Source organism: Triticum aestivum, chromosome 1A (genome assembly GCF_018294505.1).
Source record: "Triticum aestivum cultivar Chinese Spring chromosome 1A, IWGSC CS RefSeq v2.1, whole genome shotgun sequence".
Taxonomy (NCBI): Eukaryota; Viridiplantae; Streptophyta; class Magnoliopsida; order Poales; family Poaceae; genus Triticum; species Triticum aestivum.
The window spans coordinates 358,545,760-358,569,236 of NC_057794.1; the positions used below are offsets into that span (position 1 = coordinate 358,545,760).

The following is a 23,477-nucleotide window of genomic DNA, read 5'->3' on the forward strand; positions in this document are numbered from 1 at the left end:
GAAACAATTGCTTGGCTTGTCATCGGGGTTGTGCATGATTTAAATACTTTGTGTGGTGAAGATAGAGCATAGCCAGACTATATGATTTTGTAGGGATAACTTTCTTTGGCCATGTTATTTTGAAAAGACATAATTGCTTTGTTAGTATGCTTGAAGTATTATTATTTTTATGTCAATATAAACTTTTGACTTGAATCTTTCTAATCTGAATATTCATACCACAATTAAGAAGATTTGCATTGAAATTATGCCAAGTAGCACTCCGCATCAAAAATTCTCTTTTTATCATTTACCTACTCGAGGACGAGCAGGAATTAAGCTTGGGGATGCCTGATACGTCTCCAACGTATCTATATTGCTCCATGCTATATTATCTACTGTTTTGGACTATATTGGGCTTTATTTTCCACTTTTATATTATTTTTGGGACTAACCTATTAACCGGAGGCCCAGCCTAGAATTGCTCTTTTTTGCCTATTTCAGTGTTTCGAAGAAACGGAATATCAAACGGAGTCCAAACGGAATAAAATCTTCGGGAACGTGATTTTCTCACCGAGCGTGATCCAGGAGACTTGGACCCTGCTCCAAGGAACAAAAGAGGTGGTCACGAGGGTGGGGGGCGCCCCCCCTAGGGCGCGCCCCCTGCCTCGTGGGCCCCTCGTTGCTACTCCAGTGTACTTCTTCCTCCTATATATACACACGTACCCCCAAACGATCAGAACAGGAGCCAAAAACCTAATTCCACCGTCGCAACTTTCTGTATCCACGAGATCCCATCTTGGGGCCTGTTCCGGAGCTCCGCCGGAAGAGGGCCGTCATCACGGAGGGCTTCTACATCATCATAGCCTCTCTGATTAAGTGTGAGTAGTTTACCTCAGACCTTCGGATCCATAGTTAGTAGCTAGATGGCTTCTTCTCTCTCTTTGAATCTCAATACAAAGTTCTCCCCCTCTCTTGTGGAGATCTATTCGATGTAATCTTCTTTTTGCGGTGTGTTTGTTGAGACCGATGAATTGTGGGTTTATGATCAAGTCTATCTATGAATAATATTTGAATCTTCTCTGAATTCTTTTATGTATGATTGGTTATCTTTGCAAGTCTCTTAGAATTATTCGTTTGGTTTGGCCAACTAGATTGGTAGTTCTTGCCATGGGAGAAGTGCTTAGCTTTGGGTTCGATCTTGCGGTGTCCTTACCCAGTGACAGAAGGGCAGCAAGGCACATATTGCATCGTTGCCAACGAGGATAACAAGATGGGGTTTATTTCATATTGCATGAATTTATCTCTCTACATCATGTCATCTTGCTTAAGGCGTTACTCTATTTTTAACTTAATACTCTAGATGCATGCTGGATAGCGATCGATGAGTGGAGTAATAGTAGTAGATGCAGAATTGTTTTGATCTACTTGTCACGGACGTGATGCCTATATACATGATCATGCCTAGATATTCTCATAACTATGCTCAATTCCGTCAATTTCTCAACAGTAATTTGTTCACCCACCGTAGAATACTTATGCTCTTGAGAAAAGCCACTAGTGAAACCTATGGCCCCCAGGTCTATTCTCATCATATCAATCTCCATCACTTTAATCTTGTTTTGCTTTTTACTTTGCCTTTACTTTTTACTTTGCATCTTTATACCAAAAATACCAAAAATATTATATCTATCAGATCTCACTCTCGTAAGTGACCGCGAAGGGATTGACAACCCCTAATCGCGTTGGTTGCGAGTAGCTATCGTTTTGTGCAGGTACGAGGGACTTGAGCATGCCTCCTACTGGATTGATACCTTGGTTCTCAAAAACTGAGGGAAATACTTAATACTTACGCTACTCTACTGCATCATCCCTTCCTCTTCGGGGAAAACCAACGCAAGCTCAAGACGTAGCATCCACCACGACAAGAGAACGACAACGCTAACAATGAAGAAGGCCAAGAAGAAGAACAAGATGAAGAAGATGTTCAACCAAGACCCAAGCAAAAGCTTTAACGAGTTCGAGCAAGAATTGCTAAAGATCATCCCGTGGAGCAAATCTACAATGATATCCAAACCGGGAGAATCACTCGCTCTAAAACTCGTCTGGCTAACTTTTGTGAACATTACTCATTCATCTCTAGCATTGAACCTATGAAGGTTGAAGAAGCATTGGAGGATCCGGACTGGATAAACGCTATGCATGAAGAGCTACACAACTTTGAGAGAAATCAAGTGTGGACATTGGTCGAGAAGCCCGACAACAACCACAACATCGTCGGTACCAAATGGGTGTTTTGCAAGAAGCAAGATGAAGATGGACAAGTGGTTCGCAACAAAGCACGTCTCGTCGCCCAAGGCTACACACAAGTCGAAGGTATGGACTATGGTGAGACATATGCTCCCGTTGCTAGACTTGAGTCCATTCACATCTTACTTGCTTATGCTAATCACCATGATATCACTTTGTACCAAATGGACATTAAAAGTGCTTTTCTAAATGGTGAAATTGAGGAGGAAGTTTATGTTAAGCAACCTCCCCGCTTTGTCAATTCTAAGAAACCTAATAATGTCTACAAACTTCACAAAGCCCTCTATGGTCTTAAACAAGCTCCTAGAGCATGGTATAAATGCTTGACCAAGTTCCTTATTGAAAAAGGCTTTGAAATTGGAAAAATAGATTCTACTCTTTTTACTAAAAGGGTTAATGGAGAACTATTTGTATGCCAAATTTATGTTGATGATATTATATTTGGATCAACTAACCCTCATTTTAGTGAAAAGTTTGGGAAGCTAATGTCGGAGAAGTTTGAGATGTCTATGATGAGTGAACTCAAATTCTTTCTTGGTTTGCAAATCAAGCAAACTAAGGAAGGCACCTTTGTCTCTCAAACGAAGTACACCAAGGACTTATTCAAGAAGTTCAATATGCAAGAATGCAAATGTATGACTACACCCATGCCTACTAGTGGACATCTTGATTTGACCAAAGATGGTGAACCGGTTGATCAAAAAGTTTACCGCTCTATGATTGGTTCATTGTTATATCTATGTGCTTCACGTCCCGATATCATGCTAAGTGTATGCATGTGTGCACGATATCAAGCTGCTCCTAAGGAATGCCATCTTAAGGTCGTGAAGAGGATAGTGAGATACTTAATACATACACCAAATTTTGGCATTTGGTATCCAAAGAGGGCTTCCTTTGATCTTGTTGGCTACTCTGACTCATACTATGCCGGTGACAAGGTTGATAGAAAGTCTACTTCGGGTACTTGTCAATTCCTTGGTAGATCTCTTGTGTCTTGGTCTTCCAAGAAACAAAACTCGGTATCCTTATCCACCACCGAAGCGGAATACATTGCCCCTAGTTCATGTTGTGCTCAATTACTTTGGATGACCCAAACTCTTAAAGATTATGGATATATGTGAAACATGTTCCATTACTTTGTGACAATGAAAGTGCTATCAATATTGCTCACAATCCCGTGCAACACTCTCGAACTAAGAATATTGAAGTTCGTCATCATTTCATTCGAGATCACGTTGCTAAGGGTGACATAAACCTTAAGCATGTTCGCACCAATAAGCAATTGGCGGATATATTCACTAAACCACTTAATGAGAAAGTGTTTTGCAGGTTAAGAGGTGAATTGAACATCATCGATGCTTCAAACTTGGAGTAGGAACTCCATTGGATACATGCAAGAGTTGAGCTTACGGCTAATCACTTGATATTTCTCCTATGATGATTATCTTATGTCTTGAAAATTTGCATCTTGCATGTTATCTAACCCTTGTAGGTACTTGGATGGATCTAATTCTATGAGATTGCAACTCACTCACATCTTGAGCAATCTCTACATCACCAAGTCTCTACACAATGGTGGTTGATGACAAGGAAGCACGAAACCTTTCAAACATATCCTTTGACAAATTCTATGTTGAGTTTCATGATTGTCATGTTGGATACACAAGTGCTCTTCCTTGCAAAAACTAACCCATGTAGGTAGATGAACTCAAAATCCAAAGGGTGCTCCCAACTCTTGATGGGCTACATCAACCATGAGCAACCCACACAAGTTCAACTACATGATCAAGATCAGCACCGCCACCCAAGGTATGTTATTCCATCTTAGAGTAGCTTTACTCCAAGTCATGAGTCAAAGCAACTCGACAAGATGTGAATACATAAAGATACTTAAACTAAAAATGGTATCCCCATTTTGAGCTTAAACGATGAGTACGACCTATGATCAAGTGATCTCACTTGACTCCTAAGTCAATATACTCTAACATAGGTGACTTTGTCACCGCCCAACTCTAGATGAAGTTCTCTTGTGTTCTTTTCTGTGTTCTTGCATTTGTCTCATGCATATTTGTTTCCCCTTTCAAAAAAACTTCATCTAGATCTTTTAGTTTCTTTTCTTTGCTTTTTGTTCTGCATTTTCTGCATCCAAATCATTGCAAATCTTTGTGAGATCTTATTTGTCTAGTGAGCTGAGGTGACGAGTGTTTTTCTCTGTGATGAACTCAGTTCCACCGGTTTCATGTCCCCGGTCTAGCCGAAGATTTTTGGAGCAACCAAAGCATACAACTCGATGACACCGATTTCACTACAAGAAAAACATTTTGCCATTTATTCCTTCTTTATTCTTGATCCAGCTTCACTCAATGAATCTTGTCCTCTGCAAGCATCACATTTACCTTAATGCTTTGTACTGTGATTCAAGGACCGAACCCATTCACAACAAATTCCAGAAGACCCTTCATGGAAATTGATGTCAAAGGGGAGAGAGAGATCACATCAAAGCTTAATCATATCTCTAGGGGGAGAGATCTCTAGGGGAGGGAATACTCCAGGAAAGAGTAATCTTCAACGATCCCAGATGCTTGATGTTCAAGAGGAGAGATGCCACATGTCTTCTTGGGGGAAAGACATGTTCATATATGCTTATTTGCATTAGCTCTGTTCATTTGTTTCTTTGAGCTCTGTTTTTCTGTTCCCTATCTTCTCCCAGTATCCCATGCTAGATTCAGGGGGAGCAAGACATCCACGGGAAAGAAATTTATTAAATTCATTGCATATCTTTCTCTTTGGTGACATGTCAATATCTATCGTGGTACTCTGTACCCACTCTACATGTCATCCCAGTCTTGGTACTCTTGTGGTTTCCTTTGTTTGCTCTAGCTAGTGGGTGCATCTGTGTTATCTAACCTTGTTTACGCAGGCTCATCCCATCCTAGCCAACTCAAGACCACAAGGTAAGTATATGCATCATAGTCATGTGTACGAGAAATTCTTGCTGATGTACATACTGTTTGCAAGAAGGACTCATGGGCATGAAGGTACATTTCCCGTATTCATATCTTTTACCCTGATGCATATAGCCAAGATACATGTAACACATTGCTACTCTGTCATGGTTATGCTCTCACATGCTTCTATATTCCATATTCACGTGATTGCATACATGTAGGGGGAGCCTATGCTTGTTACATGTCTTTCCAAAGCTTTACTTGCTATTCTCTATATCTTCATCTAAAGCTTTGATGTATGTTGCCATCAATTACCAAAAAGGGGTAGATTGAAAGCACAAGTGCTCCCTGGGTGATTTTGATAATTAATGACAACATATCTCTTGTTGGACTAATACTTTTACCTAGTATGTTTCAGACAAGTTCAACAAATTAAGTGGCATGAACTAAAGGATGTGGAACCCCTTCAAGATGCTAAGGACAAAGGATTAGCTCAAGCTTCAAGATCAAGACTCTACATTTTCTATTTTAGTGATCCAAGATCACATTGAGTCTATAGGAAAAGATAATACTATCAAGGAGGGATGAGGTGTTGCTTGATGAGGTTCTTGCTTCAAAGTGCTTAGTGATATGCTCCAAAACCCTCAACTACCTTCCCACATCCACATATGACCTAAACCAAAAGTCAAACTCGGCCCCACCGATTCTTTCTATCCGGCGCCACCGAGTTCAGATGTCATAGCCACTGCCACAAACCCTAGGCAAATCGGTTTCACCGATAGGGATCTCGGTCTCACCGAGATGGGATTGTAATCTCTCTGTGTATGTCCATTACCAAAATCGGTCCCACCGAGATTGAGCAATCGGTACTACCGAGATTACAATGCAAACTTTCTGGTTAGCTTATTACCAAAATCGGTCCCACCGAGTTTGTGTAATCGGTCTCACCAAGTTTGCCTGACCAACTCTCTGGTTAGCTTATTACCAAAATCGGTTCCACCGAGTTTTTGTAATCGGTCTCACCGAGATTATGTTATGCCCTAACCCTAACCATATTGGTCCTACCGAGTTGCATCTCAGTCCCACCGAAAATCCTAACGGTCACTAGGTTTGCTAAATCGGTCCGATCGAGTTTCTCAATTCGGTCTCACCGAGACTGGTAAATTATGTGTAACGGTTAGTTTTTGTGTGGAGGCTATATATACCCCTCCACCCACTCTTCATTCGTGGAGAGAGCCATCAAAACATACCTACACTTCCAATACACATTTTTTGAGAGAGAACCACCTACTCATGTGTTGAGGCCAAGATATTCCATTCCCACCATATGAATCTTGATCTCTAGCCTTCCCCAAGTTGCTTTCCACTCAAATCTTCTTTCCACCAAATCCAAATCCTGTGAGAGAGAGTTGAGTGTTGGGGAGACTATCATTTGAAGCACAAGAGCAAGGAGTTCATCATCAACACACCATTTGTTACTTCTTGGAGAGTGGTGTCTCCTAGATTGGCTAGGTGTCACTTGGGAGCCTCCGACAAGATTGTGGAGTTGAACCAAGGAGTTTGTAAGGGCAAGGAGATCGCCTACTTCATGAAGATCTACCGCTAGTGAGGCAAGTCCTTCATGGGTGATGGCCATGATGGGATAGACAATGTTGCTTCTTCGTGGACCCTTCGTGGGTGGAGCCCTCAGTGGACTCACGCAACCGTTACCCTTCGTGGGTGGAGCCCTCAGTGGACTCACGCAACCGTTACCCTTCGTGGGTTGAAGTCTCCATCAACGTGGATGTACGATAGCACCACCTATCGGAACCACGACAAAAACATCTGTGTCTCCAATTGCATTTGAATTCTCCAAACCCTTCCCCTTACATTCTTGCAAGTTGCATGCTTTACTTTCCGCTGCTCATATACTCTTTGCATGCTTGCTTGATATGTATTGTGTTTGTTAAACTTGTGCCAAACTCCACTTCAACTTAAAGAAATTAAAAACTGCAACTTTTGGTACTTAGTGTCTAATCACCCCCCCCCCTCTAGACACCTCTTCTCGATCCTTTCAAAACCTCTTCCAAAATAGTGGATGTATCACTAAATAAAGTCATGACCTCTCCAAATCCACTTTCATCGATACTGTAATAAGATTCAACACCCTCCAAAATAGTGGGATCACTGCTACCTAGAGTTGACACTCTTCCATACCCACTTTCACCAATGTAATCATCATAAATAGGAGGCATGCTATCATCATAATAAATTTTCTTATCGAAAGTATAAGGAATCAAATGATCATATTCATTAAGCAAAGCATCCCCAAGCTTAGGACAAGCATTATTTCCAGCAAATAAATCTTCAAACACATCATACTCATCAAACATAGCATCCCCAAGCTTGTGGTTTTGCATATCATCACAATCATTCTTATCAATAGCATGAATGGCACCAATAGTATAGCAAACATTATTATCATATTCTTCCAAGCAAGTGCCAAAAAGATTCCCAAGATTATAAGAAGTATCATTATCTTCTCAATCATAATCATCACAATAAGCAATAGGCATAACAAAATCATCGTCAAGTTCATCATCTTCAACAATAATTTTTGATTCATTTTCATGGGGCACAACAATAATAGGAGCAAAATTATTTGGGAGAGATACCTTTTTACCTCTATTCTTTCTTCTTTTCTTCTTCTTCACCACATCATGTGTGGCTTCAATTATTTTTTTCGAGCTCCTTGTTGAAGAGATTGATTGGATAGGAAGTTCCTCCTCATTACCTGATTCATCATAATAAACACTAGGAGGGTATTGGGAAATACTTTCCCTTTCATTAGTACTCTCTTCATATTCCATTTGTTTTCTTGTCTTTAGGTAGTTGGCAATATAAGGATTCTCAATGCAATTTACTGCACAAAACATATAAATTTCCTCTAGATCAAATTCAAGAGATCTCTTGGGTTTTGGTAAATCCTTAGGTATATGTTTCATTTATTCATACCCCAAAAGAAGACTAAGCTCTTTATGATGCTCAAGGGTAATTAAGTTATCACAATTTTTGGACACGATTTGATCATGAAAGAATTTGCATTGGAGATTTAAATGATCATGTTCATTGCAAAGTTCACAAGGATGGCCAAAAAAATTACATCTTTCAGCACAATCATCTAGCCTATCTTGCAACATTTATGTTTCCAAATATTTATGCTTCTTATAAAATATATCTTCCCTTTTTGGTGTACAAAGGCACTCCCAATTCACTCCGCAAAAAGTGACATGCTTATAAGAAACATTTTTGTCATGACTTGTGCAATCATCATTAGCATTTTGGATATTCAAAGAATTTATACTAACAACATTGCAAGCATGCTCATCATTCAAAAAATTTGTGCCAACCATGTTATTGACTTCTTCTTCTAACAATTGAGCACAATTTTCCGAACCATCATTTTCAAGAAAGATATTATAAAGATGATCAATAATATGATGTAACCTCAATTTGATTTTTATGTAGTTATCTTCTATAAACCAAACTAGTGATAAAATAAGAAACTAAAAGATTCGATTGCAAGATCTAAAGATATACCTTCAAGCACTCACCTCCCCGGCAACGGCACCAGAAAAGAGCTTGATGTCTACTACGCAACTTTATTCTTGTAGACACGTGTTGGGCCTCCAAGCGCAGAGTTTTGTAGGACAGTAGCAATTTTCCCTCAAGTGGATGACCTAAGGTTTATCAATCCATGAGAGGTGTAGGATGAAGATGTTCTCTCTCAAATGACCCTGCAACCAAATACAAGAAATCTCTTGTGTCCCCAACACACCCAATACAATGGCAAATTGTATAGGTGCACTAGTTCGGCGAAGAGATGGTGATAAACGTGTAATATGGATAGTAGATATTGGTTTTTGTAATCCAAAATTATAAAAACAGCAAGGTAACTAATAGTAAACGGGCACAAAAACGGTGTTGCAATGCTTAAAAATGAGGCCTAGGGTTCGTACTTTCGCTAGTGCAACCTCTCAACAATGCTAACATAGTTGGATCATATGATTGTCCCTCAAAGTGTAACGAAGAATCACTCCCGAGTTCCTATTAGTGGAGAACAAAAGATAGGAATTGTTTGTAGGGTACTAAACCACCTCAAAGCTATTCTTTCTGTTCGATCTATTCAAGAGTCCGTACTAAAATAACACAAAGCAATTTTTTCCGTTTGATCTATCGTAGAGTCCATACTAAGATAACACCAAAGCAAGTTCATATTCATAATACTCAATCCACACAAAGAACTAAAAAGAGACCCCAAAGTTTCTGTCGGAGAAAAGATAATAAAAAACACGCATCAACCCCTATGCATATATTACCCCAAAATCACCGCTAGAACCCACGAGTTGAATTTCATAACATATATCAAGTGAATCAATAAGATGCCCCAATTGCCACCTCAAGTATTCATACCGCAAGACATATATCATGTGTTCTCATCTCTGAATATTCAATCCGACAAGACAAAACTTCAAAGGGTAAAGACTCAATTCATCACAACAAGAGTATAGAGGGGAGAAACATCATATGATCCGACTACATTAACAAATCACATGATATAGATCACGAGAGAGAGAGAGAGAGAGAGAGAGATCAAACACATAACTACTGGTACAAACCCTCAGCCCTGAGGGTGGACTACTCCCTCCTTGTCGTGGTGGCCACCGGGATGATGAAGATGGCCACCGGAGATGATTCCCCCCTCCGGCAGGGTGCCAGGACGAGTCTAGATTGGTTTTCGATGGCTCCGGAGCCCTACGGCGGCGGAACTTTTGATCTAGGTTAACCCCGAAGGCTTTCAGAATATTTGGGATTTTATAGTGCAAAGAGGGGGTGCAGGAGGCCACCAAGGTGGGCACAACCCACATGGGCGCGCCAGGGGGCCTAGCGCACCCTAGTGGGTTGTGCCCCCCTCGGGGCACCCCCCCCAGGTGCAGCTCTGGCCCAATGGGTTCCTTCTGGTCCAAAAAAATCCCCGTAAAGTTTCGCAGTGTTTGGACTCCTTTGATATTGATTTTCTGCGATGTAAAAAACAAGCAAAATAGCAACTGGCACTGGGCACTGGGTCAATAGGTTAGTCCCAAAAAATGATATAAAGTTGCTATAAAATGATTGTAAAACACCCAAGAATGATAAAATAACAGCATGAATACTTCATAAATTATAGATACATTGGAGACGTATCAGCATCCCCAAGCTTAATTCCTACTCATTCTCGAGTAGGTAAATGGTAAAAGAAATAATTTATGAAGTGTGAATGCTAGCAAAGTGCATAAGTTTGATCAATGATAATTTCAATCACTTTTCCTAGCATCATAACAACAATTCTTTCTTATGAAACTTCTCATGTTATAGTGGCAACCAATTCACATGTTAAGGTTCAAACAATGAATTCTCTTGAAACCCAACAACCTATGTTCTTAGTCACCAAGCAATTGCAATTCAACTTATTCAACAGAGTTTAAGTAAGAGCTCCACATACTCAACCATCATATAGTATTCTATGATTGCTAACACTCACCTTGTACACATGAGCAAAACATTTCAACCGGACACATAGAAAGATAGGGGCTTATTGTTTTGCCTCCCAACATATTCACCTCAAGGGTGATGTCAACAAAAATAACTCATGCTACCCATATTCAACTAGACATATGTGCCTAGATCTTTCCTCACCACATGATGCTTGCCAAAAGAGAAAAATAAAAAGGAATAGAGAGAAGAACTTTGACTCTTTGCATAAAAGTAAATACATAAAAGTAAAAGATAGGCCCTTCGCAGAGGGAAGAAGAGGTTTACATGCGCTTATTTGTTTGTATGCTCAATCCCTTAGTGCAAAAGAACGTCACGTTATATTGCTCCTTGTGATAGCAACCTTTATTGTGCAGCCTGTCGCTTTTATTGCTTTACCATCACAAGTTTGTACAACGCTCAATTTTCTCTTACACTAAATGATCTTACACTTTTAGAAGCAATTTTTATTGCCTTATTGCACCGATGACAACTTACTTGAAGGATCTTGCTCAATTCTTAGGTAAGTATGGTGGACTCTTGAAAATAAGATTTGGGTTTAAGGGTTTTTTGATGCACAAGTAGTATCTCTACTTGGTGCAGAATTTTTGGCTAGCAAAGATGGGGGGCAAGCACCACATGTTGAAGGATCTATTACAATATAACTTCTATGTGAATATCAACAAACATAAATCATTACGTCGTCTTCCTTGTCCAACGTCAATAATTTTGGCATATAATATTTTGATGGGGGCTCACAATCACAAAAGATTTCTATGATAGTGTATTTATATGTGAAAGTTCTCTTCCTTATACTAATTATTCGTGAATTGCTTGTATGACCAATATTGTGATTGTCAAGCCTCAAAAGATTTCACTTTCTAAACCCAATGTGAAGCTACCACTAGGCATGATATGATTTCAACTTCATGACATTCAATTTATTCAACAATTTACTCATAGGATATAAGTGAAGCACAAGAGTAAATGACATAGAAAAGAGCTTCGTTGACGGGATGTGAATGCCGCTTACTTAGCCTCTCTGGCAACTATTTGAGGACTCTATTTCATTTAAAAACTTTCAGATCTAAGTAATTTATTAAAACAGCAAGCAAAACAAAATAAAATGACATTCCAAGGATAGCACGACTCATGTGAAGAAGCAAAAACTTAGGCTCAACTGATACTAACTGATAATTGTTGGAGAAGAAAGGTGGGATGCCTATCGGGGCATCCCCGAGCTTAGATGCTTGAGACTTATTTAAATATTATCCTGGAATGCCTTGGGCATCCCCAATCTTGAGCTTTTGTGTCTCCTTAAGTCTTCTCATATCATGGTTTTCCTAAATCTCAAAAGCTTCATCCACACAAAACTCAACAAGAACTCATGAGATAAGTTAGTATAAACCAATGCAAAAACCTTATCATTCTCTACTATAGCAAATCACTAAAATTATTATTCAATATTGCATACTAAATGCACTTGCATATTTAATACTCCTATCCTCAAATAGAATCACTAAAAAAGCAAACAAATGCAAACAATGCAAACATAACAGCAATCTGCCAAAACAGTATAGTCTGTAAAGAGTGCAAGAGTATAAATACTTCCCTAACTCCAAACATTATGAAAATTTACCATACCATCAGAGCTCATTTTGCAAAAAGTTTCAACATTTTATCACATTCTAAATTTTCTAGGGAATTTTTGCAACAGCGGTAAACTTTCTGTTTTCAAGCAGCAACATGTATACTTGCAAAATAAGCATAGTAAAGGCTATCATTGCCACTTTTATTGAAATAAAAGATGCAAAACATTATTCTAAATAACAGCAAGCAAATCCTAAAAAATAAAATGACGCCCCAAGCAAAACACATATCGTGTGATGAATGAAAACATAGCTCCAAGTGAGGTTACCGATAATGTTGGAGACGAAAGAGGGGATGCCTTCCGGGGCATCCCCAAGCCTTGTTGCTTGGATCTTCCTTAGATATTAACTTGGCGTGCCTTGGGAACCCCCAAGCTTAGGGTCTTGTCACTCCTTACTCTCCTCATATAGATGTCTCACCCAAAACTTGAAAACTTCAATCACACAAAACTTAACGAAACTTTGTGAGATAGGTTAGTATGATAAAGAGCAAACCATTACACTTTTGGTACTGTCAAAGACAAGATTTATAATTGTTTCAACACAATGCCTACTATATCATATCATTTCTACAATTTATATTGAGCAATATAAGCCATAGAAACTAGAAAACAAGCAAACTATGCATTGAAAACAGAATCTGTAAAAAACAGAACAGTCTGTAGTAATCTGTACTCAATCCATACTTCCACTACTCCAAAAATTCTGAAAAATTAGGACAACCTCAGCAATTTGTATATTAATCTTCTGCAAAAAGAATCTTCTACTAAATTAATGTATAAAAAAGGCCAAACAAACCCAAAATAATTCCAAAATTTAGCACGATACTTCTATTTGGTCTAATCCGCCTGTGTAAAAAAAATAAGGTGGGAGAAGGCAGTGTACGTATGTCGTTTCACACACGGAGGTGACAAGTTCCCTTTCGGAACCACCAGCCTTCTTGAGGGAAGCTCCAGCTTGCAAGAAGCTTACACCAAAGCTTGTCTCAATTTGGCCAAAAAAATTACCGCAGCATGTTAGTGCCATGTCATGACACCATGCTAGGTTTCATGATTTTCAGGCGTGTTTTGGATTTATAGGAATTAAAAAACCAAGTTTCTCAATCTTTCGAGCCGAGCCACGACGCCTAGATGTTTGAATTTCATTCTCATTTCTTGCATGTGACCTAGAAATTCACCCAAGGACACACATGTGATTTTTCAACCAACTTTGGTGCACTTGAGCATGTGCTTGTAGTTCAAATTTGAATTATGCACATTAAATGCACAGAAACTCAATTAATGTATAAAAAGGCCAAATGAACCCAGAACAATTCCAAAATTTAGCATGATACTTTTATTTGGCCTAATCTGCCTGTGTAAAAAAATTAAGGCGGGAGAAGACAGTGTACGTATGTCGTTTCGCACACGGAGGTGACAAGTTCCCTCTCAGAACCACGAGCCTTCTTGAGGGAAGATCCAGTTTGCAAGAAGCTTACACCAAAGCTTGTCCCAATTCGGTCAAAAAAATTACCGCAGCATGTTGGTGCCATGTCATGACACCATGCCAAGTTTCATGATTTTCATACGTGTTTTGGATTTACAGGAATTAAAAAACCAAATTTCTCAATCTTTCCGGTCGAGCCACGACGCCCAGATGTTTGAATTTCATTTCCATTTCTTGCATGGGACCTACAAATTCACCCAAGGACACACATGTAATTTTTTAACCAACTTTGGTGCACTCGAGCATGTGCTTGTAGTTTAAATTTGAATTATGCACATTAAATGCCCAGAAACTCAATTAATGTATAAAAAGGCCAAACGAACCCAAAATAATTCCAAAATTTAGCACGATACTTCTATTTGGTCTAATCTGCCTGTGTAAAAAAATTAAGGATGGATAAGGCAGTGTACGTATGTCGTTTCGCACACGAAGGTGACAAGTTCCCTCTCGGAACCACGAGCCTTCTTCAGGGAAGCTCCAGTTTGCAAGAAATTTACACCAAAGCTTGTCCCAATTCGGCCAAAAAAATTACCCTAGCATGTTGGTGCCATGTCATGACACCATGCAAAGTTTCATGATTTTTAGGCGTGTTTTGGAATTAAAAAAACCAAGTTTCTCAATCTTTTCGGCCGAGCCACAACGCCCACATGTTTGAATTTCATTCTCATTTCTTGCATGGGACCTATAAATTCACCCAAGGACACATGTGATTTTTCAACAAACTTTGGTGCACTGGAGCATGTGCTTGTAGTTCAAATTTGAATTATGCACATTAAATGCTCAGAAACTCAATTAATGTATAAAAAAGGCCAAACGAATCCAGAATAATACTTCTATTTTTCTAATCTGTCTGTGTAAAAAAATTAAGGCGGGAGAAGGCAGTGTACGTATGTCGTTTCACACACGGTGGTGACACGTTCCTTCTCGGAACCACGAGCCTTCTTGAGGGAAGCTCTGGTTTGCAAGAAGCTTATACCAAAGCTTGTCCTAATTCAGCCAAAAAATTACCGTAGCATGTTGGTGTCATGTCATGATACCATGCCAAGTTTCATGATTTTCAGGCGTGTTTTGGATTTACAGGAATTAAAAAACCAAGTTTCTCAATCTTTTCGGCCGAACCACGATGCCCACATGTTTGAATTTCATTTTCATTTCTTGCATGGGACCTATAAATTCACTCAAAGACACACATGTGATTTTTCAACAAATTTTGGTGCATTGAAGCATGTGCTTGTAGTTCAAATTTGAATTATGCACATTAAATGCCCAGAAACTCAATTAATGTATAAAAATGCCAAACGAACCCGGAATAATTCTAAATTTAAACACGACACTCATGTACTAGTTGCATGTTCACTGTACGTAAATGTTCTAGCAATTCAAACATCATCCTTTCCCTCCGTAACACTATTTTGTCTTTCAAAACATAATGAAAAAATCAGGTATACCATAAACAGTTTACTAGAAAGAATCGTGTGGGATGCGATATAAAATATATTGGCGCACCATCTTGTCTGGCTTACGCAGAAAGCTTCGTCGTCTACAGTCCACCGCCCCCGCTTGAACCACACTTGTGCGCCAGTTTATCGTGGCACCAAGCGAAAAAAATTTGCCACCGTGGAAATATCTATCTCCCCGCCCCCTTCCTCCCACCAAAAGCCACATTTTCACTGTTCCTCCTTGCTTTCCAAGTTCAAACCTTCACTGCTACTTTACTGGCAGCTCAGCCTCCTCGCAGGCGACCCTTCTTCTTGCAGCGCCGCCTCCTCGCCGTCTACCCTTCTTCTTGCAGCGTCGCCTCCTCGCCGGTGACCCTTCTTCTTGCAGCGCCGCCTCCTCGCTGGCGACCCTTCTTCTTGCTGCGCGGCCTCCTTGTAGCCAACCCTTCTTCTTGCTGCACGGCCTCATCGATATGATCAGGTAATCCACACCTCACCCACACCATCCTCCTCCTTCCCCGTCCCACATGCCCCGACCGACGGCGCGACACCTTCCATCAAAAACACTACCCCCCTCCTCCAATTAAGCGCCGCCCACAGCCATTTTGCACGCAGTATAACATGGAGCTCAGTAGCATGCGGCCGCGCGCGTGCACGAGGTCGCTACGGCTGCCATGTGTGTCGACCGCCAGATCTTGGAGGAGCACCTCATCTTCGAGGCCACCATCAACACTGCCACGCGGTTGTCTACTTTAAAATACAGTCCGTGTTGTTTTCTCGAGCCCACCGCCAGTGCCTTCTAGCGATTTGTCCTCTGTAATGTTAATATGCAATCTGATGTTCAGTTAACAGTTTGGCCCTCTGAAATGTAATGTTCAGTTAACACTTTGGTCCAACAATTGCTACATTTCGTAGTATTGTTCTCAAGCATTCTTTGTTTTGTTAACTGTCTTATCTTCTAGTACATGTTTCTATTCTGTAATGTCGTGCTTAGTTAACTATTTTGGTTCATTTGGTGTGCTGTCCATTTAACTGTTTGGTTCAGTTCTGCAATTTGATTTTCATTTGTTGTGGGTACAATTTTGTATTGTTATGCATGTGACACCAATCGAATTTGGCTGTACTCAATACATATTCTACTGATAGTATGGCAACTCTCAGTTAACCTGATCAAGATTTTTCTTATGTGTGTTGCAGGGAAACAATGGGAGACACTGCAGTTTACCATCGAGGTTTGTTCAAGTAGGGTCCTTTATCTAATAGCACATTATTGTGCAGTTGCAGGAATCATTCTAATATTTAGGTTTCTTACAATTTGGTATTGCACATGTAGGTCCTGCTGTCGGAGGCTTAGACCCACTGTTCGATCCATTTTGCATATGGGGAAATGAGATGCGCATGAATATAAGTCAAGTCAAGAAACTCAGAAAGATTGTTAGGATGAAGAAACTTGCGACGAATAACAGCAAGATCTTTGTTTGCACAATGAAGAAGACATCAATCCACTATAGGATGGTACTAACTCTTTTACCTTGTTTTTACCCCTTGCGCCATTTCAAAATTTATAACAGCGATTTATGCATAGCTTTGTTTTCAGTACTTTTCAAAGCAGTTCACTGATGATTACCTCTCGAACCACCTGCATGGTCAAGAGGCGAGGAATGTATTCATTCAACACCCACGGTACGATATTGAAGTCTTGCTGAAGAGGACGAAGATTGGGCGGGCAATTATCCATAGCCACTGGCCTAAAGTTGCAAGGACATTCAACATCACTGAAGGCTCAATATTTGCCTTCCGCTTCTGCAGTTTTCCAGATGAGATTCATCTGTCTATTTACCGTGTATGATGCTACTTTCCAAAGGTTTTTGATGCTGCATGTGAAACTTGGTGCTGTTGTGTAATGGCGTAACTGAGTGTCGAAGCTATCTGATGTAATTCGATTATGAAATCCCGGTTGTTGTTATACGGATATGAAATATTTGTTGTGTTTTATAAGAAATATCAGTTTGATTAGTACATGGATTATCAATAATAGGTTAATTATCCTGCTTGTTGGGGTTTTCTATTGCAGAGGGTTACTCAGACAGCACCGTGGCAAACAACCCGCACGGTTTGTAGAAAGCAGGCGTGTTCGATCAACTAACAATCACACACGGCTTCAGGCAGCGAGCTGTTTGCGTTAGGCCACCTTGCACAAATGTTTCCACACAAAGAACTGTTTGTGATATACATACCTACGGAATTTTTTTTCTAGGATTCACCGTGTGGGATGTACATATCTACGAAAATGTTTTTCTCGGATTACCGTGTGGGATGTACATACCTACGAAAATGATTGGGTTTCGATGCCTCGCCCGATCGCACACGAGCTCATTTGGTTTCCCATGAGGGCCTATCCCGACGGTTTCTGGGTCATGTGGGAAGGACCCCCCTATCGCCCACGCTCACTTGGCGACGGTTCCAAATGTCATCGCGGAAAGGGGTTAAAACCGTTTGTATAGCACGTCGTTGTACCAGTGTTTAACGATCTCCTATGTTCAGGAGGCTTTGTAATGGGTAAAATCATCGCCGTGAAAATACATTGTCAATGGCCGTGGCTACAACATGAGTACTATCTTGCAGATGGCATCTATCCTCAGTGGTGGCATTTGTAACCACGCGGCAACAAACAAAGCCACTTTGCACAATGCAGGAAGCGACTAGGAAGGATGTGGAGAGGGCATTCAGAGTGCTTCAAACTCGTTGGGGAATTGTTCGTGGAGCTACAATGATGTGGGAATGAGAAACTTTGTGGCAGCTGATGACATGTTGTGTTATTTTTTACAATATAATTATCAAGGATGAGGGGGATGGTGTTGCCCAAACAAAATGATTTTGAAGCATCTGGGGAACAAGTTCAAATCTTGAAAGAACAAGATGAAAATCAGCTTATGAATCTTCTGCAGATGCATCAGAATCTTCGAGATCATCAGGGACACACACTGCTACTCGGTGATCTTGTGAAACATATGTGGACTAACAATGAAAACCAAAAGGCTAATGTTTGAGTTGTGCACTTAAACTAAATTTTATTTAAGAACTATGCATTTTTGCTACCAACCTTTGTTATTTACGTATGGCATTGGCGTGTATGATGGACGTGCATGGATTGGTCCTTTTTAGTCTGCATATAAGTTTTATTCAAAGTCAAAGTATCTCTGCTTTGACCAAACTATATTTATAAAAAAAGCATCAACATTGACAATGTCAAGTCAATATTTTAGATTCATTATGAATATAGTTTCATAGTATATATATTTGGTATTGTAGATGTTGATATCTTTTAATATATATTTGGTCAAATTTTGCAAAGTTTGACTTGATACAAATTCAATACGCATGCGGAGTAAAAATGACCAGAGGAAGTATACGAGAGTCCGAATTTAAGATATATGGATGCTGGACATGAAATACAAAGGGCCGTCCGGATGCATCCGCAGGAGTGCTCTCGCGCGTCTACAGATGTATAGAAGCCGGATTTGTCAAATTCGGTTGTAAATACCTCTTAGGTGTGCATGGGATGGACAAATTCTACTGCCCGTACAGAAAAACGATGTAACAGGGCAGCTCGCGCGCTCGTGTCGGTCGCCGTTGGATCGAGGAGAGAGATATGATCCGACCGGGCCAACTGGAGCGAACGCGACAGGCCACCAAAGCACGCATGCATGTCACTTGCATGTACACACACGATCTACTCCGTAATCGATAGGGTTCCCGTGATAGCGCATTTGCATAATGGATTACGCCGCTGTAGAGATAAATAATTCATTCAGTTTGGTCGCTAGCCTCCGCTAAATCTCAGGGCGGCGTACGTGCACGTGAGTGCGCACATGCACGGTCGCGCGGTGGCGGTGGCGGTGGCGGAGCGCGCATGGCCGATCGCTCCATCGAACCGCATTTATGGCTAGCTAGCGAGGTAGAGCAGGGAGAAAGGAGCGACAGTGGAACCGTATGTGATGATGCATCCATATGGGGATCGATCGATCGATCGGTGCCACCGACAGATTGATTGGTCCGTTGCCAGCCAGTCTGGCAGTGGCAGGTTAAGCCAAATCGTCGTCTCTACGCGTGACGATCCAGTGATACTCTGTCTACTGTCTGCGAGTGAGCGGCTACTAGCAGCTACTCTATCTAGCTTGGTTTCACTGGCCTTGCGAGCGGGCTATAGCTGCGAGTGGTACCTGGCTAGCTTCTACATATGCTCGATGGACTCACTGTGCGGCGCGGCTGCCGCACAACAAAACCGACGCATCTCTGGTGTGGTCACGGGCTGGCGGGCGGTCCAGTATTTCCATTCGGTGCATGCCAAAAACCCATGCAGCAAAACTACAGTTGCTACTTTCGCTCCGGTGCGCGGGGCTTCATCGCCTAGGATGGCAAAATCCTAGTAGCTCCTATTTTGCTGTAGTGCTATGCAGGTGCGTAATTAAACACGATTAACAGCTGACAGATACTATTTACTTGCATGCGATTGCAATTTCCGCGTCCACAGTTTTTTTTTCTCTTTTTGAGGGACCGCGCGTCCACGGCCTGGTGTGGACGAGTGAGGCAGTCGTCGTGGGTGGTGGCGCGCCCACCGCTCGCTCACTGGCTCACTCACTCCCTCACTACTCCACCGAGCTGACTGATTAAATGCGATCAGCCAAACCCATCTTGTAATGCAACGCTAACAGCCGAGACAAAGCTAGCCAACAGTATGATGTACGACCGGCCACATCGAATTAAAGAAAGAAACTCACGCGCGTAGATGTGCAGCTCCACTTTAGCCATACTGCGCGCGTGCATGGGGCCGGGATCCACTCGTTCGGTTGACGTTGAACATGCAAGGAAATCAGCCAATCTTTGCAATCAGGACGAAACAGTCGGTCTAAAAAAAGCATGTGACTTGTTTTCACCGGATGTACCTACATGACAGTAAATCATTTATTTGTAAAACTATTGATGTTTGCTTTGGGTTGGCCGAGTCGGGGCGTTTCCAATTAACCCATGATAATAATGCACTCGGTTGTTATTGAGGAGGAAGAAGAAGAGGACGATGGTGATGGGAGTGGGCGCGTGCCTAACCGTCGTCAATGGGGCCTTTAAAACTCCCCGAGTGTCCGGCGTATACACAAACAGAGGGCGGCCAGGCCACTCCTAGAGACACCTCCCATAATTGCCTGCCCAATCAACCTGCCAATTCTCGTTTCTTAATCTGGTCGTTTTGTTTAGGAGTAATAATCCTTGTGGTTTTATATTCATTCAGCTTCAGATCTAATCCAGTAATGGAGTAGTAACGTAAATCTCCTTGGCGTGCCGAGAGCCGATCAGCCGACAGGCATCTGCCTTCCTTCCCCGCCAGCAGCTATATATCGACCGACCGATCGATCGATCGTCTTCAAGGCCTCGCAACCTCTGCTCCCCTGTCCCGTTTGGCTCCAAACTTCCAATTCGACCCAAAGGTACGTCTTTTTTGCGTTCCAAAAGTTCATCGTCGTCTCTGGGATAATTTGGTTGCGTATCAGGTCCGGAAATCGCGTGCGTATTCTCGTACGGGGTTTGTTACCGATTCTGATGCGCTGCCCGCAACAAACTTTAAAAAATCAGACCCAATCCGATCCGCAGGGCAGGGCGATGAAGTACAGCAAGGAGGCCAAGCCCGAGAGGGCGGGCGGAGGCGGCGCCGGGGCGAGGGCCGTGCCGGTGGCGCTCATGCTGCTCCTCCTCTGCGGCTTCTCCTTCTACCTCGGCGGCATCTACAGCACCGGCCGCACCTTCACCTTCTCCTCCACCACCACCAGCATCATCCCCATCGTTTCCACCACGAAACAGGAGGGCTCCGCGGTCGCGCTCGCCATTGCCAGGAACGGCAACGGCGACGACGAGGTGGAGTTCTCCGAGTGCCCCGCCGACTACCAGGACTACACCCCCTGCACCGACCCCAAGCGGTGGAGGAGGTACGGCAACTACCGGCTCAGCTTCATGGAGCGGCACTGCCCGCCGCCGCCGGAGCGCGCCGTCTGCCTGGTGCCGCCGCCGCGGGGCTACAAGCCGCCCATCCGCTGGCCCAAGAGCAAGGACCAGTGCTGGTACCGCAACGTGCCCTACGACTGGATCAACAGCCAGAAGTCGAACCAGCACTGGCTCCGCAAGGACGGCGACCGCTTCACCTTCCCCGGCGGCGGCACCATGTTCCCCAACGGCGTCGGCGCGTACGTCGACCTCATGGCCGACCTGGTCCCCGGCATGAAGGACGGCAGCGTGCGCACCGCGCTCGACACCGGCTGCGGCGTCGCCAGCTGGGGCGGCGACCTGCTGGCCCGCAACATCCTCACCGTCTCCCTGGCGCCCAGGGACAACCACGAGGCGCAGGTGCAGTTCGCGCTGGAGCGCGGCATCCCGGCCATCCTCGGCATCATCTCCACGCAGCGCCTGCCCATCCCCTCGGCCTCCATGGACATGGCGCACTGCTCCAGGTGCCTCATCCCGTGGACGGAGTTCGGCGGGCTCTACCTCATGGAGATCCAGCGGGTGCTCCGGCCGGGCGGCTTCTGGGTGCTCTCCGGCCCGCCCATCAACTACGAGAACCGGTGGCACGGCTGGAACACCACGGTGGAGGCACAGAAGGCCGACTTCGACAGGCTCAAGAAGATGCTCGCCAGCATGTGCTTCCGGCTGTACAACAAGAAGGGCGACATCGCCGTGTGGCAGAAGTCCCTCGACGCCGGCTGCTACGACAAGCTGACGCCGGTGACCACCCCGGCCAAGTGCGACGACAGCGTGGACGCCGACGCGGCGTGGTACGTGCCCATGCGCTCCTGCGTGACCGCGCCCAGCCCCAAGTCCCGCGGCAAGGCGCTGCCCAAGTGGCCCCAGAGGCTGGGCGTCGCGCCGGAGCGCGTCTCCGTCGTCCCCGGCGGCAGCGGCAGCGCCATGAAGCACGACGACGGCAAGTGGAAGGCGGCCACGAAGCACTACAAGGCGCTGCTGCCCGCGCTGGGGAGCGACAAGGTGCGGAACGTCATGGACATGAGCACCGTCTACGGAGGGTTCGCGGCGAGCCTCGTCAAGGACCCCGTGTGGGTCATGAACGTCGTCTCCTCCTACGGGCCCAACTCCCTCGGCGTCGTCTACGACAGAGGACTCATCGGCACCAACCACGACTGGTACGCATTACCTCTTCTTCCAACTGCATCCTGCTCGCCGTCAGATTTTAGAACATCCCCGTTGCTAGAATTGAATTAACCTGCTGATTCTTATTAGGTGCGAGGCCTTCTCCACGTACCCACGGACGTACGATCTGCTGCACGCCGACGGCCTCTTCACCGCAGAATCACACAGGTACGTAATGTGCTGCTGCCCACATATTCAGCAAGGAAGATCTCAAAGTTGCTGACCGTTTGTATCTGGCATTGCAGATGCGAGATGAAGTTTGTGCTCGTTGAGATGGACCGCATCCTTCGTCCGACCGGCTACGCTATCATCCGGGACAACCCCTACTTCCTCGACTCCGTGGCCTCCATCGCCAAGGGGATGAGATGGACCTGCGACAGGCACGACACCGAGAACAAGGAGAATGAGAAGGAGAAGCTCCTCATCTGCCACAAGCAGCTCTGGTCGGCAAAGAAGGCATAGCTGCGAACCAGTAGCCGCAGTGACAAGAATTGACCATGATCCCAGTGGAAAGGCGAGGGTGATTCATAGTCGACACTTTGATAGAACAAGGGGGATTTCATAGTCATCAAAATAAATTACATGAGTAATATATATATAGTTTATATTATCATATTCATATAGGAGGATCCAATAGTTAGCTATTGATCACACAACAGTTGATTCTTTTTCTTTGCGGAAAGATCAGGGGAGGTAAAGTTTGGTGAGTCACCTGTAAGTTGTTATCCGAATACTGTATGCATGTCCCATAGCTAGTCGGTACTGTGATTGTAATCGAGCAATCAAGCGGGGTGGCTATAAATATTATTTATTCAAATATTTATGGAGAACCAAGTGATAGTGATGCAGTGTCATTCCTTGCCCCAGAGCAGCGATGAGTTAGTTGTGTGTTGCTGTCGGTCAGCCTGGTGCGGTGCAGCCAA

The 23,477-nt window shown here is 43.2% G+C and overlaps 1 protein-coding gene across 2 annotated transcripts; it reads left to right on the forward strand.

The window, feature by feature from the left end:
* Positions 1-20,508: 20,508 nt before the first annotated feature.
* On the forward strand, positions 20,509-23,384 carry LOC123051008 (probable methyltransferase PMT21). Of its 2 annotated transcripts, none has more exons than XM_044473749.1 (4): positions 20,509-20,843; positions 20,989-22,547; positions 22,645-22,722; positions 22,800-23,384. In XM_044473749.1, exons 2-4 carry the CDS (start codon positions 21,016-21,018, stop codon positions 23,014-23,016), a joined length of 1,827 nt encoding a protein of 608 aa, XP_044329684.1. In that variant the 5' UTR covers positions 20,509-20,843; positions 20,989-21,015; the 3' UTR covers positions 23,017-23,384. The 2 variants fall into 2 exon arrangements, with proteins under 2 accessions (XP_044329684.1, XP_044329675.1); XM_044473740.1 differs by having other exon boundaries at positions 21,007-22,547.
* Positions 23,385-23,477: the final 93 nt, after the last annotated feature.

Coding starts and splice junctions, on each gene's coding strand:
- LOC123051008 (XM_044473749.1), top strand. CDS start 21,016: ATGAAGTACAGCAAGGAGGCCAAGCCCGAGAGGGCGGGCGGAGGCGGC. Junction 22,548..22,644: donor ATCGGCACCAACCACGACTG/GTACGCATTACC, acceptor GATTCTTATTAG/GTGCGAGGCCTTCTCCACGT. Junction 22,723..22,799: donor TTCACCGCAGAATCACACAG/GTACGTAATGTG, acceptor CTGGCATTGCAG/ATGCGAGATGAAGTTTGTGC.